The sequence below is a fragment of the Neopelma chrysocephalum genome, unplaced genomic scaffold (assembly GCF_003984885.1).
Source record: "Neopelma chrysocephalum unplaced genomic scaffold, ASM398488v2 Primary Assembly neopelma1_125, whole genome shotgun sequence".
Taxonomy (NCBI): Eukaryota; Metazoa; Chordata; class Aves; order Passeriformes; family Pipridae; genus Neopelma; species Neopelma chrysocephalum.
Genome location: NW_020897787.1, coordinates 142,888 through 159,262, shown reverse-complemented (window position 1 = coordinate 159,262; position 16,375 = coordinate 142,888). Strand labels below are relative to the sequence as shown.

Here is a 16,375-nt window from a genome sequence, read left to right as displayed (position 1 = left end):
CGCCGCCGCCTCCCGCTCCGCCTCCCGCTCCGCCAGCCCGCCCGGCCGGCCCCGCGCCCCGCGCCCCGCGAAGGGCGCCCGGCGGAACTCGCACAGCAGCCGGCCCGGCCCGGGCTCGGCCGCCTCCCGCGGGCCCCAGGCGGCGCAGAGCACCTTGGTGCCGCCGCCCAGCTCCACGTAGGCCGAGCCCTGGGCCTGGCTCAGCAGCCCGGCCCGCGCGAACAGCGGCCGCAGGGAGCAGGGGTCCCGCGGCGCGGCCCCCGCGCCCTCCTCGTCCTCGTCCCCGGCCGCCAGCGCTGCCCACAGGGAGGGCGGCTGCGACTCCTCCGGGCCGCACAGGCGGCGGTGATCCAGCGGCATGGTCGGCGGGACGGCGGCAGCGGGCGGGGACGGGGCGGGGACAGGGAGGAGGCGGGGACGGGCAGGAGGAGGGGACAGGCACAGGCTGTGACAGGCAGGAGGAGGATCCCATCCCATCCCCTCCCCTCCCATCTCGCTCCCCCAGCAGAGCAGGGCCGCACCGAGCAGGGCAGGGAACCTTTATTGACAGGAAATCCGCGCAGGGGACAGATAGATAGGAGGAAAAGGGGGCCGGGGACCCCCCCTCAGTCAGTTCTTCAGCTCCCCCAGCCGGAGCCTAGCAAAGTCCGTGGCCAGTTTCAAGGCTTCCTGCAGGCAGCCCACGTTCTTGCCCGTTGCCTGTGCAGAGATGTCCTTCCCACCGCCTTTGCCGTCCATCAAGCCAGACACCTCCTGCACCCACTGGCTGGCCTTCAGGCCCTTATTTGCAGTCTCCTGGGCAGGAAAAGGGAAAAAAAAACCCACTGGTCAGCACTGAGGGACAAACAGCTGTCGCCCTGACCCATGCCTACCACCATGTTATGTTCTGACTCTTCTTCCCCATTTGCACAGCACAACCATTTCCCCACACTTCTGCAGCCTGATGATATGCCAAAGCATGAGGGTTGTGGCTCTGGCCAAACCCAAATCAATCCTGGCCACGGAGTGTTGGACAGTTCCTGCCTGGAGGCTGCATCTCCCCCAGGAAGGCTCAGGGAGAGGCAGATACAGAGTGTCTCAGCATTACCTGGGGTACCTGACACAGGCAGGTGATCCTGCCAGCTTCATTATCCACAGCAAAAAGCATGGCAGCAGTCTGGGGGGAGTTAGTCTTGAAGAGCTTCAGAGATTCATTCAGGGCCTGTAAGAGAAGAAAATTATTGCAGCACATCTTCCCTGCACTCACACCCAGCTCACCTCCAGCCCCCATGGCAGCCACGGAGACCTCAGGGATCCAGACCTGCATTATACCAGCCAGCAGCACCCTGCTGTGCTCCTCCTCCCCAACACAAGCCATATTCACATCCCTCGCAGTGTAGAAGCCTTGGCAGATGACACAAGCCCTGGCTGTGTCCCCTGAGGCAGGAAGGAGAAACTGCCTTAATTTCTCCACCTTCGGTTATCCAGGAACTGACAGAATTTGCCCCAGAGTGAACCTTTGCCTGAGTACTGGCTGGAGGGGAAAAAAGCTCCCCCCAGGAGGAAGGAGCAGCTGTTCCAAAGCGACTCAGGAAAACTCAAAAACAGCATGAAGAGGCCGCAAGGGTTAACAGACACAGCAGGCAAACGGGAAGAACCAGGGAGATTGCCATGCATCCTGCTATTCCCAAGGAGAGCATCATCCCTTGTTCACACAGACAGCACGATGCAGCACAGAAGCTCCAGGAGCAGGTCCTCTGGCAAGCAAAGCAGTGCTGCTCTGGGTGGATTGGGAACAGGCAGCTCCCTGGGCTGCCAGCACTGCCATCCCCTGGGATGCACCCTTCTGCCAGGGAGAACACTGAGATGGCACCCACTGCGAGCGTGGGTGTCATGGTGACAGGCAGGGCCACAGAGAGCGAGCAGGATCAGCTCCAGGACTCCCAGAGTGGAAATTTAAACAGGGCATTAAAACCAGAGCGCTCCAAACCCAGGTACGATCAGTCCCTGCTGCCTGGCACTTGCTGGGCTCAGCACTGCGGCACAGTGCACAAAAGGGAGCTGTTATTCCAACAGATATCGCTTGGAAAGAAACTTGCGTGTGGAGGAGGGAAGGAGCAGATTCAGTCCTGGCTGTGGAAGAACCTGAACCCAGCTGTGGCTGACAGTCCCCAAGAGCTGGGGGGCAGCTCTCTGCCTGGCCCTGTCCACACAGCCAGCCCAGGACAACGCTCCTGGAGCTGATCTGCAGGGGCCACAAACATCATGACTTCCACTGCCCAAGCAGTCCCTTTCTCCTCCTCAGGGACAGCAGATGTGAAGAAGGACAGCTCTGTAGCACTGAGCTGCCTCCCTGAGGGAGCAGAGACCACCCAGCTGCTCCTCAAAGCACAAGGAAGGTTGTTGAGGAGAAACCAGGCCTTCCCATACCTTCGCTGAGGCTCCATTTTCCATTTCCATGATGACCCATGGCTGATTCGGGTGACTCTCAATGACTTGCTTGGTCTTCTCCAGCACCTGAGGACAACAGTGGTCAAAAAACAAACACTAGAGCACCCACAGCGTGTATGGACACAAGAACCACACAGGTGGAGCTTCCCCTGCAGGTATGGAGGCCCCCAAGGTGCCCAAACACACCCACAGCCCAGCCTGGAGCAGCCTCACACTGTGGAGCCAGGAGCAAAATATTTTGGCAGGTGGGTGTGTGGCCTGCAAGGCAGCAGCAATGCCATGTGTTAAATCCTCCTCCAGAAAACTCCAGTGGGATCCAGGAGGAAGAAGCCTGCACCCAGGGGCACCAGTAGGGCAGGAGCACCCCTACCTCCAAGACACATGCCATGCTTCAACACAGGGAGCAGGCATGGAGGTAGCTGGGCTCTGGGAGGGATCAGGAGAGGCTGGAAGACTGAACAGTGTGAGGGGTGTCCCCAAAGCTCATCTCCCTTCCACAATGGACACAAGCAGAGCTCCCAAGGGAGTGCCCTGCAGCCCTCCCACACTATCCTTTATTCCAGCCCAGGGCTCACCCGTTTCTGGATGTCGGCTTTACTTGCACGATCCAGGTCATCCATAACTTTCTTCAGCGCTTTAACAGCCTCTCTCAGCTCATCTTTCTGCCACTGTGGGATAACAGCAGTGGCCAGAGTCTGCAAAAGAGCAGGTGGAGAGGGTTAAAGGTACCAGCAACCACAACCAGGAGATGCTGCACCTCATGAACCTCAGTGCCTCAACTGGCAGAGCCCAGTAAGCCCCGCTCTTCTCCCAGTGCCAACAACCCAGTCAGGAGGTGCTGGCTGCAGCACCCATGGGATGCAGAGCTGTCAGACAGGAGCAGGAAGGTGAACATGGGCCTCATTAATGCAACCCAGTGCTGGCAATCAAGGTCCCATTCACTCTGGGGAGGCAGAGCACTGCTACCATCCTCACCTCACCGAGATCCGCGATCTCCTTCTGCACATCCTTGTTGGGAGCTGTCTGGACCTTCACCTTGGCCTCCAGGGCTGACAGCAGTTTCCTGAGGCTGTCGACTTTCCTGAGGGCCTAGCAGAAAACAATCCAGGTTAAATCAGGCAGGAAGACTGAGCAGGCTGGGCTCTTGACCACCCCAGGGTAAGAAGGGAATGCCCCAGCATGGAGCTTAGTAACTCCTCCAGAAGACACAGAGCCAAAGCAGGCAGCACTTGACCAGAACCAGGGTGTGATGCTGGCAGACAGGCCCCAGGACTCTTTCTTTGCCAGAAGCAAAAGAAAGATCCTCAAAAACAGAAACCATCTCCCCCACGAACCCCTTTCTCCCACTTTAGGAAGCATCAGCCCAAGCTAGCCCAGGATCTGCTAGCCCAGCAGCAGAGGACTGGGTTCTCAGACTTCACCACTCTCCTGCCAGCCTTGACAGCTGCTGAGAGCTCTACATCTGCAGCCCATTCTGCTAAGCAACCTGAGCTATTCCCAGACCCATCCATGGACCACCCCGGGCCCCTCTGCCACACTGACACAACACCAAGAAGCCAAGACTTCTCCCCTTCTTCCCTGCTCTCTCTGACTGTAGCACAGCCGGGGCCTCCAGCCCAGCCTCTGCCAACAGCAGCACCCTTTTCCCTGAGTCCCTGCTATTCCCAAGGAGAGCATCATCCCTTGTTCATTCTCCCTGGTGCTGACAGGGATATTGTACAAATTCAAACAAAAGGAACTCTGGCATAGGGTTAATACATGGAATTTCACAGAGGATCTCTCCTGCCTCCCCTTACCTTCCGAGCTTCAGCCCCGGTGACTGCAACTATCCTCCGAATGCCTTTAGCAATGGCTTCTTCTGAAACAATCACAAAGGGGCCAGCATGGCTGGAGTTCTGCAAGTGCCTTTGGAGAGAACCCAAACAGACCCACAAGAGAGTTAGCAGTCCACCTCTCCTCTCAGCAGGAATCAGCACAGAAACAAGACAACCACTCTGCCAGGGAGATGCAGCAGGTGTGGGGACAGGCAGAAAACCCAACCAAGCTGCTAAAAGCAAATGAGCAAGGAAAGGGTGGCAAGGGCTGTGCTCCCAGCACTGCCAGAGACCCTGCGTGTGGGCAGGGCAATACAGGCAGTTCCCTGCTTGCAAATTCTTGATTTTAAACACGGATTGACTAAGGAGTGGGAGTGCAAAGGCACATCACCACCGCCTCCAGCTCTGCCCTGGCTGTGCCCTGCATGTACCCACAGCACTCCCAGCAGAGACCGGGCTCCACAGGAACTCCTTTTCAGCCACCCTGCTGCCTTCCCTGCAGCCTTCCCTGCCTCTCCAGATACTCACGTGCCTCCACAGAACTCAATTGAGGTGATGGAGCCCCCAGGACCAGAGGGGTCAGCCAGCAGCTCCTCCACAGGGATGCCAATCGAGACCACACGGACAGGATCGGGGTAGGTCTCGTCAAAAACTGCCCGCAGTCCTTGGATAGCTTTGGCTGCTGCGAGAGGACAGTCCTTGGCATACACAGTCTGCAGAGGACAGGAAAGGGATGTGGGTAAGAGTAGGTCCTATCAGCTCTGACTGAGGACCTGCATTCCCTGGGAATCCTGACTTTCTCTGAAAGATGCTAAAAGTGAAGCCTTGTGCCTCACCCAAGCTGGGGTTTGCTGAGCTGCAAGAATTCCAAAGGTACTGGCACATGTCCCATGTTCAAAACTCCCAATACCACCTGTTCAGACTCCTTGTGTGCTACTGTACATGCAAATGGTTCCAAACACAGACTCCTGAGGAGAGCACAGGGTTCTCCAGGGTCTGCTCTGACACAGGCCTGGCACCAGACAGAGCAACTCTCTCGCCCTTGGTGACACATCACTGGCTTGTCTGGGTGTATGTAAATCCATCCAGGCCTGCAAAACTTCTCTGCCAAACTTCCTGACTCTTCTAGCTAATGTGACACACTACAGCAGGCATGGGAACACACCAACCCTAGAGAGGGCCTGGAACCAAGGAACAGAGCAACCCACATGGCGTTTTCCTGCTCGAAACCCTCTGAGGCGATGCCAATCCGTGCACAGAAGACTCCTGCACGCCAAACCCCATCATCCCAGATCATCCAAAAGCCGGACTCCAGGCATACAACCTGTCAGCCGCACCCACCTTTGACTCCTCGATCATCTGGTTGGCAATCCCTTCGACTTTCTTGATCTCCTGGGTGGACAAGGCTCCCTTGGCTGTGAAGTCGAAGCGCAGCCTGTCCGGTGCCACCAGGGAGCCCCTCTGGTCGGCCTCGCCCAGCACGGAGCGCAGGGCGAAGTTGAGGATGTGGGTGGCCGTGTGGTTGCTCATGACCGGCCTCCGCCTGGCCTGAGGGAGGAAGCCTCTGTTAGATGGGGCCCTGCACTGCAGAGCCATGACAGCCTCCAGCAGGTGAAGGGGAGGCTGCTGCCCTCCAACAGAACCCTAAACTAGCTCAGGAGACCAGAAACAACCGACCACACTTGCTGCCCTGGAGCTTCAGCTAAGGGAGCAGGGTGTTCCCCACCAAATTTGTGCATGGTTTTTCCCTGGCAGACTCCTGTGTGGAGGGAGGACAAGGACAGACCAGGTCACAGACACTGATCTGCTCCTCAGCAGGGAAAAGCACTAAGAGATGGAAGCCTTCCCTCTTCCTCCAAAGATGATGCCTCTGAAGAGAAGGGAAACACATTTTGCAGGCTAGGCTCAACCCAAGACTCACTCAGGAGGCTGAGCCCACATGAGCCACGTCTGGAGTGGGGCAGGCAGCCCAGGCTCCCTCCTGCTGTCCCCATGCAGTGGGGCACCACACAAGTTCTACCTTCCAGTCACGACTCATAACATGTTTCTGCTGCTGATCAGGAAACCCAGCGAGTGTGGCTCTGAGCCAGCTGGGCATTATCTGCCTCCTGGTAGGAGAAAGCCAGGTGCCAAGCAGGAGAGGCCTGAAGTCAGCCAGGCATTGCTTGATCATGTGCTGCAGGGAGGGCAGGCCTCAAACATCAGGCCCCCAGAGCGGCACTGATGAAAAGGAAGGAGACAAAATCCATGTCTTTACTCACCTCATCAATAGACAGGTGGACCTGATCTCCCACTTTCAAGCTCCCATACAGAGTTCCTATGTGGAGCACGTAGCCTCCTCGGACCTGAACATTCTTCACAGTGAATTCTGTTTTCTGTTCAAAGAGGGAAATGCCCCATGTAAGCAGAGCAAGAGGCCAAGGGGAGACAAACCATCTAGCCAGAGGTCTGAGCTGCAACTGGAAAGGTCCCAGCTGAGAGTGAGAGAGGGTGTGTGCTGGAGAAAGACAAGTGTCCCCAGGCACAGCACACAGCAAAGCAGAGAAGTGAATGAAGGTGTGGCACAGCTGAGGGGCACAAAAAGAGCTCCCCACCCTCAGCTCCCCATCATGGCTTGAGAGCACTGCCCTTGGGTAATCCTGGCACCACCACCACAGGCAACAGCAGCAGAGTCTCCACTTCCCCAAGAAGCAAGGGGAACAAAACTCCAGCACATCCGTGCCATGCTGCACTCCCCGAAAGGAAACCCGTGCAACACCTGACACCTGACGTGGATGGGAAATTGCTGGAGCTTGCTTGGCCCCTTCTCCCCCTCTGCCCAGGCCCCGGGGTCAGACTGAATCTCGCAAAAGGCTCTCAGGCCCACTCACATCCTCCCTGCTGTCGTCATCCTTGACCATGTAGCCCTGGTCATAGATCTGCCCACCCTGCTCGGCGTAGAAGCAGGTCCGGTCCAGCACTATCCCACACTCCTGGCCAGTGGATACCTCCTCCACAAACTTCTTCTCCCTGCGGATGGCTTTCACTGTGGCCACGAGGCTCCCGAAATCTGTCACCAGGATGACAGGCAGCGTCAGTAAAATAGGAAAACCTTGTAGACACCACATGGGAGTGGAACTTCATAGCAACATCTCCCAGCTATTGCAGGAGATCATGGCAGCTACCACATTTGCAGAGGGTAAGGAGAAAGGAGTAAGGCAGCAGTTAGCTGGGAATTCCATTCAGCGCCCTCCAAGGCAGGGGCTGTCACTGCCTTCCATGCCTGTGCAGTAAAAGTCAGCAGCACACATGGCTGTGAGCCTGCAGCCTCATTAATCTCCACCAAATCAAAGAATTAGCAGGAAGAGCCACAGCAAAGGAGCCAAGAGCCCTCTAACAGGCCAAGCAGAAACTGCACTCTCCTGCAGCAGTGGCAAAGCAGCAGCTGAGAAACACCAGCACAGGAGTGTGGAGACACAAAGCTGCAGGGAACAGGAATCCTCTTAACTTGGCAAAAATGGGCCTCACAGTCTGTCCTTCCCTTTCCCTGCTTTGTAACAAGCAGGCCTGCACACCTTTCTACTCCCACCTCCCTGTCCCAGGACAGGTGAGCCCAGAGGGGGGATCTCTTTGAGGTACATGCCAGGGAAGGTTTAGCAGCAGCAGATGATTCTGAGAAGGTTTTTCATACCATAGGTACCGCTGGGATCTGAAGCATAGCTGTATTTTGGCGAGTCATCGGTCACCTCCAGCCCTCGGGCCCTCAGCTCTTCGATGGCATAGATGTCCAGCATGAGGAGGTCCTCCCCTCCAGCTCCCTTGCCCTGGGATTTGAGCTGCCAATGACAAGCACTAACGTTTCAGAAAACCCACCTCAGCTCCAGCCAACACACACCAGCCTAGCTGCACATCTCACTCACATCCCTGAGAGCTCTGTGGTTTAGAGCTCTGCCCTGGGAAGCTGTGTGCCAGCAGCTGCAGTGCTCCTGTCTTTTCTGGCTTCAGAGCAGGCAGTTCCAGCATGCAGACCAAGTGGGCCTAAGCCCAGCAAGGACAAGGCAAGTACCCAGCTGGTCAATGCCACTCCCCGCTGCTGCAGCAAAGGTGCTGTGAGAGGCACTCAGGCTGCAGACCTGCCTGGACACTGCTCCTCAGACAGGGAGTAACTTCCCTAACCAGAACAGGCCAGCAGGTAAGTGATCTGAGCACTCCACTATCTCTGTCTGAAGGCTGAGCTCAAGGCCCCACGCTCTGCTAGTGAGAAAAACCAACCTCAGCTGCACAGAAAGGACATGTCCCACAACAACTGTTGTCATGGTATTTCCCAGGGGACACTGGGGCACATGGGGTATGAGCAGACTCAGTTAGAAAGGAGCAAGTCATGACTGCAAACTGCATGGAAGGGAAACCTCCCTGTCCGCTCACAGCCCAGCTTCCCCCGGAGCTGTTACCTACCTGCGCATTTTTCCGCTCTTCCTCAAAGCCCTCCATGTCCACAACAAGGCCCTTCTCCTCTGCAATCAGCCCGGTGAGATCCGCAGGGAAACCGTAGGTGTCATACAGCAGCCAGGCAGTGTCACCTGCAGAGAGAGGGCAGAGCAGTCGGCTCTCATGTTCCCCAATACACTGCTCCCTTCCCTGCTCTCCCACTGGCTCTGTCCCACCCAACTGGCTCTGCATTACGGCACGACAGCAAACAGGCCTGGAGAACATGAACATCAAAAAGGTTCCTCCCTGACAGCACAGGGATCTGGGCAGCTTTGAAACCTGAGCAAGTGAACACAGGCCAGAGGACAGATGGGTGGCTCAGCTCTGAGAGATGTCTTTTGACTCCAACTCTATCCCACACCTTCCACCACTTCTAAGTTCCCAGCCCAGTGGAGCCCTGATGTGATCCCAAAAAAATGAATGCCTTTTGCTGCATCCAGACAGAAGTCACAGCCTTACCAGGGATGACTTTACTGTCCCCCAGGCTCTGGATCTTCCTGTCCAGGATGCGACGCCCTCTGCTCAGTGTTTTCAGGAACTGATCCTCTTCTTCATTGATAATGTCCTTCACCATATCTGGGTCTTTCTTCAGCTCAGGAAAGGCATCTCCCTGCAGACCCAAGAGGATGAGCCCTTCAGCATGGAGATCCACACACCTCAGCAGAGGAAGTCTTCAGCAGATACAGCGGAGCAGGAGAAGAACTTACCAGTGACTGCACCACCACATCAACCAGAGTAGCAAAGAAACCCTTGGGGGCATTGAGCTTCTCATGGGAGTAGCGCACGGCCCGCCGGAGAATCCGCCTCAGCACATACCTGGGGAACAGCAGAGCCCCCCATGCAAATGTTACACCTCTGAGTTGTTCTCAGGGGCTCCACCAGCATCCACCTACTGGCACCCTCTCCCAGGACCAAGAGCACAAGGTTCTTTTCCCACAGCAGCAGCAAGGCACAGGTGAGGTGCCAGGCCCCAGCTCTCTGACCCAGACTCACTGTGCACTTGCTGTGAGTCCAGTGGCACCCGCAGCACAGCCCCCAGCCCAAACTTCCTTGCTTTTTAACAGCAACACTGCACCAAGCAGGGCTTTGTGCCTGTCTGCCCACAGTGATCCTTTCCAGGGGCTGGCACAGCAGCACTGTGCACAGGAACCCTCAGACCTTTGTGTTGTGGCCTTTTGATTGGACCTTACTACAGGGATTCAACCGTCAAACATCCTGAGCAAACACTCTGCTATCCACTGCTTTAATGCCAGGGACACAGGAGATCCCAGAGCCCTCAGGGAAGCTGTGCTGAAAAGAAAGGGAGTGGCAGCACTGCAGCAGCTCCTTCTTACCCTCTGCCAGTGTTGTCAGGCCTGCCCCCGTCCGAGAGGGCCAGGGTGATGGTCCGTGCGTGGTCGGCCAGCACGCGGTAGGCCATGTCTATTCCGTCGGCATCCTCGGCCCCCACCTGCCCCTGGTACGGCCTGGCACCTGTGCCCTGAGCAGAGAGGGGAAGGCAGTGGGCAAAGGGGGATGATTACAGACAGTGGGGGCCAGCACCACGGCAGAATAACAGGGAAGGCCCCCAGAAGCCAAGCCCACCCCACTGCCGGCAGCCACAGAGGAGGAACACTCCTCTGGGAAGAGGTGTCTCAGTGAAGCCAGGGAAGGTGGGAAGCTGTGGGCTCTGCATGGCATTACGGCCTGAATTTCCATGGCCAAAGGCTCTCCAGACCAGAAAGAAGAAAAGCCAATATATCCCTGCATTAAGATCCCAAGAGAGAGGGAAAAGGACAGAGTACAGGGAAATCATGTGTTTTGCACACTGGCCCAAGTACTGCAGCCTGGCATAACCTGCCCAGCCAAGAAACCTTTCAAATTCTGTCACACAGGAGATGGTCCCAGCTTCCCTCTTTTGGGTTGTTTTTATCCATATCCAAGGGAAAGATACTGCTGTAACAGCATGGGTAAGGTGGTCCCCACGCCGGACAGTGCAGCAACAGCACACTGGTTCTGTAAGTGGCTGTCACAGTTCATGGCAAAGGCTCCTGTCTCAGGGAATTTTCTACAGATCAATGTGTTCCAGGTGGGAGACTGAAGGACAAACTGATTCTGGGTTAACAGCACCATGTGCTCTCTACCACATGGCAAAAAGGACTGCAGAGCATCTCCCACCAGGAGAGGACCAAGGACTGTGCCATCAGGACAGTTCAACTGGGAAAGCTGCACCACTCATGGTCCTGTGTTTTCCCCTAGAGATATGTCCAAGGACAGCATTTACTGTGCCAGCCTGCACTCCTACCCTCAGCAAAGCACAAACCTGTGGGGCTCAGAGCAGCTGGGAAAGCAGAGACTGCCCTCTCTGACCAGCCCCAAGCATCTCCCCAGGGATTCAGGGAATGGATACAGCTGGATCAGACCCCAGTTCCTACCTTTTGGATGGCTTCAAAGTAAGGAAGGAAAAGGTCAGTGTCATAGTTGGACATCTTGTTCTGCAGGACAGAGACCAGCCTCTCTAGACCCATCCCAGTATCAATACTTTTCTTAGGAAGGGGTTTCAGTGTCCCATCAGCTTCCCTGCCAAAGAAAGATGAGCTGTTATGGATGGGGGCTCTGCAGGAGGAACCCAATCTCTCTCCTCATCTCCATGAAATTTGGTTCCATCAGATTTATGACACGGGCCCATACACAAGCCATACAAAGGACAACTGTGATAAAATATAATTAACAAGACCATCAGTGACAACTCAGACCCAGAGCAGGATGGCACTTATTCCCTACTGAATTCCTGGCAGATAAATGGGAGAAAATACTTCCAGTTTGTCCCCAAAGGCAGCATGACTGATCCCTTCTGTACAGGTGGGTCAGGGGACAGAGCATCACAACGTGCTCAGCTCCTGGACCACTGGGAATGGTGAGCAAGCCAGGGGCAGTTAGAAGAGCATGCAGTCCAAGCAGCCTCCCACATGGAGCTGGAGCAACCTGGTTCACCTGGAAGCAGGTCTGGCTCACCTGTTGAACTGTATGAACACCAGGTTCCAGATCTCCAGGACGTTGGGGTCATCCTGATTGACCAGGTGTGAAGCATCTCTGTCCCCAATCCGGTCATAGTGGATCTCACTGCAAGGGCCACAGGGGCCTGTGTCTCCCATTTCCCAGAAGTTATCCTTCATATTGCCAGGCAGAATCCTGCCCTCAGCCAGCCTGTAACAAGAAACTTACTGAACAACAGAGACTAACAGCAAGGCAAGAATTCCCCAAACTAAGGGCTAGACCAGAGAAACCTCAGCTCACTAATTCCCTGGATGAGACGATGAATTCTTGGAGCCTAAGCCTCAGGATCCCCGCTGAGGGGGATCAAGTGAACACTGGCACCTGTCCCAGCTGGAGGCAGAGGCTTACACAACACCTCAGCAAGGCCACCAGCAAGGAGACGGGGATGGGATGGAGCAGGTCACCTATGAGGAAAGGCTGAGAGAACTGGGATTGCTCAGCCTGAAAAGAAGGCTCTGGGATCACCTTGTTGAAACCTTTCAGTACCTAAAGAGGAACACAAGAAATCTGGAGAGGAACTCCAGCTTTAGAAGGGCATGTAGTGAAAGGAAAAGGGCTTTAAACTGAGAGAGGACATGTTTAGATTACACATTGGTAAGAAATTGTTCCCTGTGGGGTGGGGAGGCCCTGGCACAGGTTGCCCTGAGAAGCTGTGGCTGCCCCTGGATCCCTGGAAGTGTCCAAGGCCAGGTTGGACGGGGCTTGGAGCAACCTGGGCTAGTGGAAGGTGTCCCTGCCCTTGGCAAGGGGGCTGGAACAGGATGAGCTGCAAGGTCCCTTCCAAACCTAACCATTCCATGGTTCTAGGATTCCATGATCTTCTCAAATGCTGTCAGCAGCAGCACACTGGGCAGGACAGCCCGTCCATCTGACCCAGTGGGGCAGCTGTTAAGCTTTCACAAGAGATTTTGAAACCAGAGCTCCCAGTATCTTCTATCTAATACCAGTACTTCCCTTTGGTTTCAAAGCTCCACCACCCTGCAAACACTATTTGTGACACTTCAATTTTGCTAAAACATCCTGCCACATGTGTTATGTTCTGCCACATAACACATGCCATCATAGAAACATTTAGGTTGGAAAAGACCTTTCAGATCATCAAGTCCAACTGTTACCCCAGCACTGCCAAGCCCACCACTAAACAATGTCCCAAGTGCCACAGCTACACAGCTTTGAGTCCCTCCAGGGATGGTGACTGCACCACTTCCCCAGGCAGCCTCTTCTGTTCTGTCTCTGTGAAGAATTTTTCCTCATATCCGAGCCAAACAAATTACTATTGCTCATCAAAACATGCACCTTCCTCAGTGAAAGGCCTTACCCCAAATCCAACCAGATCTGCTTGCACTCCAGGTCTGGCTGCAGCCCTGCAGCCTCATTTCCACCAAAGTAAGTGACATAGAGTCTTTCAGCAGGAATGCCAAACTCCTTGGTGAGAAGTTCCAGCGCCAGTTTACAAGCGAGTTCCTGCAGAAGGAAAGATGAGGTCAGCAAGTGAGTGCAAAGACAGCTTCTCTTCAACATCCAAAGTACTGGCCACTGTAGGTACCAGCAGGTAAACTGCCAAAAAACTTTCCAACCTTTGACATAAGAGGCAAATTAATATATGCAGTGAACAGAGCACAAGAAACATCTCAAATGACTTTCCTGATGCAGCCAACTTAACTCCTAGGCATGTTCACTGCTTCCAAAAGGCCTTTTAATTCTGCTGTTGTTTTGTATTCCTAACATCCTCCTTCTGACTTTGAGCACTACGCTATCAAGAAGCTTGGGAAAGGACATCATCACTGTATGATCACTCCTGTTTGAAGGTCCACCATAGCTGCACGTAGCAATTCCCCACAGCTCCAGGACAACCCCTAAAACCTCTGCCTGAAGACTCCAAACTAACAGAGTTAATTTAATCAGCTTTGTAAACCTTAAGTAATTAATCTCAAATCATTCTGCAGGGTCGGGGTAGCTTCCAACCTCATTTATCCCAAAGGAGCCACATGCACCTCTGTGCCAACATATTCTCTTTCCTCTTGGCAACCGCTCTGCTGAGTTCACAGAGATAAATTTGTGCCAGAGATTCAGAGCTGCACCCAGCCTGCTTTACCTTGAAGTAATCCCCAAAGGACCAGGACCCCAGCATCTCAAAGAAGGTGTGGTGGTACACATCTTTCCCCACATCATCCAGGTCGTTGTGTTTGCCCCCTGCTCGGATGCACTTCTGGGTGTTGGTGGCTCTGCTCAGTTTAGCAAGCGGGTGCGAGGGGTCGATGGTGTTGAGGAAGATGGGTTTGAACTGAGAGGAGAGAAAAAAGGGCAACTCAGGACAGCACTCAGAGACTGTTTCGAAATGTTGCAAGCAACAGCAAGGCAGTGTGTGTGTCATCTGTGTGACAATATCACTGGCCTGGACACACTCAAGGCACCTTTCAGAAACAAACTTGCTGCTCCTGCCTGGGGCAAGGCTGCAGCACTGCCTAGAACTCAGCACTCACATATACACATGTTCCTGGAGCCCACCAAACCCTGGAACTTCCAAAGGGACTAGAAGCTGTCAGATTCCCAGCTGCCAAAAAATAAAAACCGGGTGCTGATCTGCAGCACAGCCCTTGCAGCAGGTCAGTCCCAACCACTCTTTAAAGATGCCATTAGTCATTTGTGCCAGGACTGGCTGCAGTACAAAGGGTCAAGGAAGGGAGACTGGCAGAGCTCCCATCACAGGGACCTCTCTTCCAGTGCTCTTGCCAATTCTGTGAGGGCACAGAGGGCTCCAGCAGGACACACCAACCACCTCATTGTGACCAGATGGAAGACGGAGAAAATAATAATTTTTCACACAAAAAATTCTGCAAACAGCCTCAAAGGTTTCAACAGGATACGTTCGTAAGGACCGCAGTGCCAGGGTGGGGAAACCTACCTGATTCATACCAGCATTGGCAAAGAGCAGCGTGGGGTCGTCCAGGGGGATGGTGGAAGATGAGTGCACGTAGGTGTGCTTGTTTGCCTTGAAGAAGTCGATGAACCGCTGCCGGATCTGGCTGGCGGTGAGCGTGGCCTCCATCCTGAGGCTGCAAGTCACCGCTGTCCAAAGCGGCAAGGCCTCGGTGCAGTCTGAAGAAACAACAACAAACAAGGCTCTGACGTGTTGTTAGCTCAAGCTGAACATGAGGATCATTGTCTCCATCTCCTGAAAGGGTCCCCCCACAGTAAGTACTCACTGGCTCCTCAGTTCAACCATCGGTCTGCCCCAAGGAGCGCTGGCCCAACCCCAAACTTCCTCTCCCCCAACCTCCCTGATTTCAGGGCTCTACATCAAGTTACCTGTTCTTTGAAAACATATGGTTTTAAAATTGCAAATTCACATGGATACTGAACTTAATATGTTGCATTTGTGTTGCTGGGGACATGGGTGGAGGGAACTGCCAAGTCGTCAAAGCACTCAAGGAGAATAAATGCAGGAGTGGGGAGACCTCATTGCAGCCTTCCAGTATCTGAAGGGGGCTTATAAAAGAGAGGGAGAGTGACTTTTTACATGGGCAGATAGTAACAGGACAAGGGAGGACACTTTTAAAGCAAAAAAGGAGAGATTTAGGTTAGATTCTTCTTGGTGAGGGTGGGGAGGCCCTGGCACAGGTTGCCCAGAGAAGCTGGGATGGCTGCCCCATCCCTGGAAGTGTCCAAGGCCAGGCTGGACAGGGCTTGGAGCAACCTGGTCTAGTGGAAGGTATCTCTGCCCATGGCAGGGGGGTGGAATTTGATGAGCTTTAAGGTCTGTTCCAACTCAAACTATTCTGTGATTCTATAATTAAACCACAGAAGAGCCAAATTTGGAAATGACCCCTGAATATCACTTTGTCCGCCCTCCCTGCTCGAAGCAGAGACAGCTCCAGGGATGCCTGGAAGCCTTCCCTGGGAGGACCCACCTGCCCTCAGGCACCCCAGAGGCAGTGACAGCCCGCAGGGCAGCACGGCCCGAGTGTCCCACGGGCGCACAGAGCTGTCCCTGTCAGCGGAGCGCAATGCAGATACACGGAGGGGGGGCGAGCTCCCAGCAGCCCGCTGCGGCGCCGAGGGACGGGAATCCCCCACGGGAGCAGGGCCTGGGAGCAGTTCATTGAATCACAGAATCAATGAGCCTGGAAAACTCCTTTGGGATCATCGAGTCCAACCTCGATGCTGGAGGAGGGAATGACCGGAGGAGGGAAGGACTGCGCACAGGGCCGACCAGGGGCTCTGCCCGGACACCGCCCGCTCTCCAGTGCCCGAGGAAGGGCGGGGAAAGCGCGGGGCCCGCCATCCTCCCGCGGGACCCGCCATCCCCCCGCGGGGCCCGGCTGGGGCGCGACCAGCGGCACCGCCACCGCCGCCACCACCACCACCACCACCACCACCCTCCCCCATTACCCTCCCTCCTGCCCTTCTCCCGTGGTCCCGGGGGTCCCGGGCGGGCCGTGGCGGCCAAACCCGGAGCGCAGACCCCCCGTGCCCCCCCCCCGGCCGTACCTGCGCGGCCGCCGCCGCCCCTCGCCCCTCACCGCCGGCCGCCGCAGCGCGCGCCTCGCCCCGCCCACCCCCCGCCGCGGGCACGGCTCCCATTGGCTGCCGGCGCTGTCGCTCCGCTCAAGCCCCGCCTCCCCCGC

General features: G+C 55.5%; 2 protein-coding genes across 2 annotated transcripts in view; both read right to left on the bottom strand.

The window, feature by feature from the left end:
* EXOSC6 (exosome component 6) overlaps positions 1–378 on the bottom strand; it is a 2,473-nt gene extending 2,095 nt beyond the window's left edge. The window contains exon 1 of the mRNA XM_027698260.1: positions 22–378. Within this exon, the coding sequence (XP_027554061.1) occupies positions 22–360 (339 nt within the window). The 5' untranslated portion in view covers positions 361–378. The remainder of the gene's footprint in view (positions 1–21) is intronic.
* Positions 379–522: 144 nt separating this feature from the next.
* Positions 523–16,280, bottom strand: AARS (alanyl-tRNA synthetase). The gene is made up of 21 exons (XM_027698284.1): positions 16,239–16,280; positions 14,653–14,846; positions 13,843–14,031; positions 13,066–13,211; positions 11,706–11,897; positions 11,126–11,270; positions 10,046–10,191; positions 9,419–9,527; positions 9,171–9,321; positions 8,679–8,803; positions 7,915–8,059; positions 7,115–7,293; positions 6,506–6,619; positions 5,586–5,792; positions 4,773–4,957; positions 4,227–4,335; positions 3,406–3,519; positions 3,006–3,125; positions 2,410–2,496; positions 1,088–1,201; positions 523–795 (listed from the first exon to the last, which is right to left on the bottom strand). The coding sequence occupies exons 2-21, from the start codon at positions 14,794–14,796 to the stop codon at positions 610–612; spliced, it is 2,907 nt and encodes a 968-aa protein (XP_027554085.1). The 5' UTR covers positions 14,797–14,846; positions 16,239–16,280; the 3' UTR covers positions 523–609.
* Between the last annotated feature and the right edge of the window lie 95 nt (positions 16,281–16,375).

Coding starts and splice junctions, on each gene's coding strand:
- AARS (XM_027698284.1), bottom strand. CDS start 14,796: ATGGAGGCCACGCTCACCGCCAGCCAGATCCGGCAGCGGTTCATCGAC. Junction 11,271..11,705: donor GTGTTCATACAGTTCAACAG/GTGAGCCAGACC, acceptor TTTCTTTGGCAG/GGAAGCTGATGGGACACTGA. Junction 3,126..3,405: donor AGATCGCGGATCTCGGTGAG/GTGAGGATGGTA, acceptor GCTCTTTTGCAG/ACTCTGGCCACTGCTGTTAT.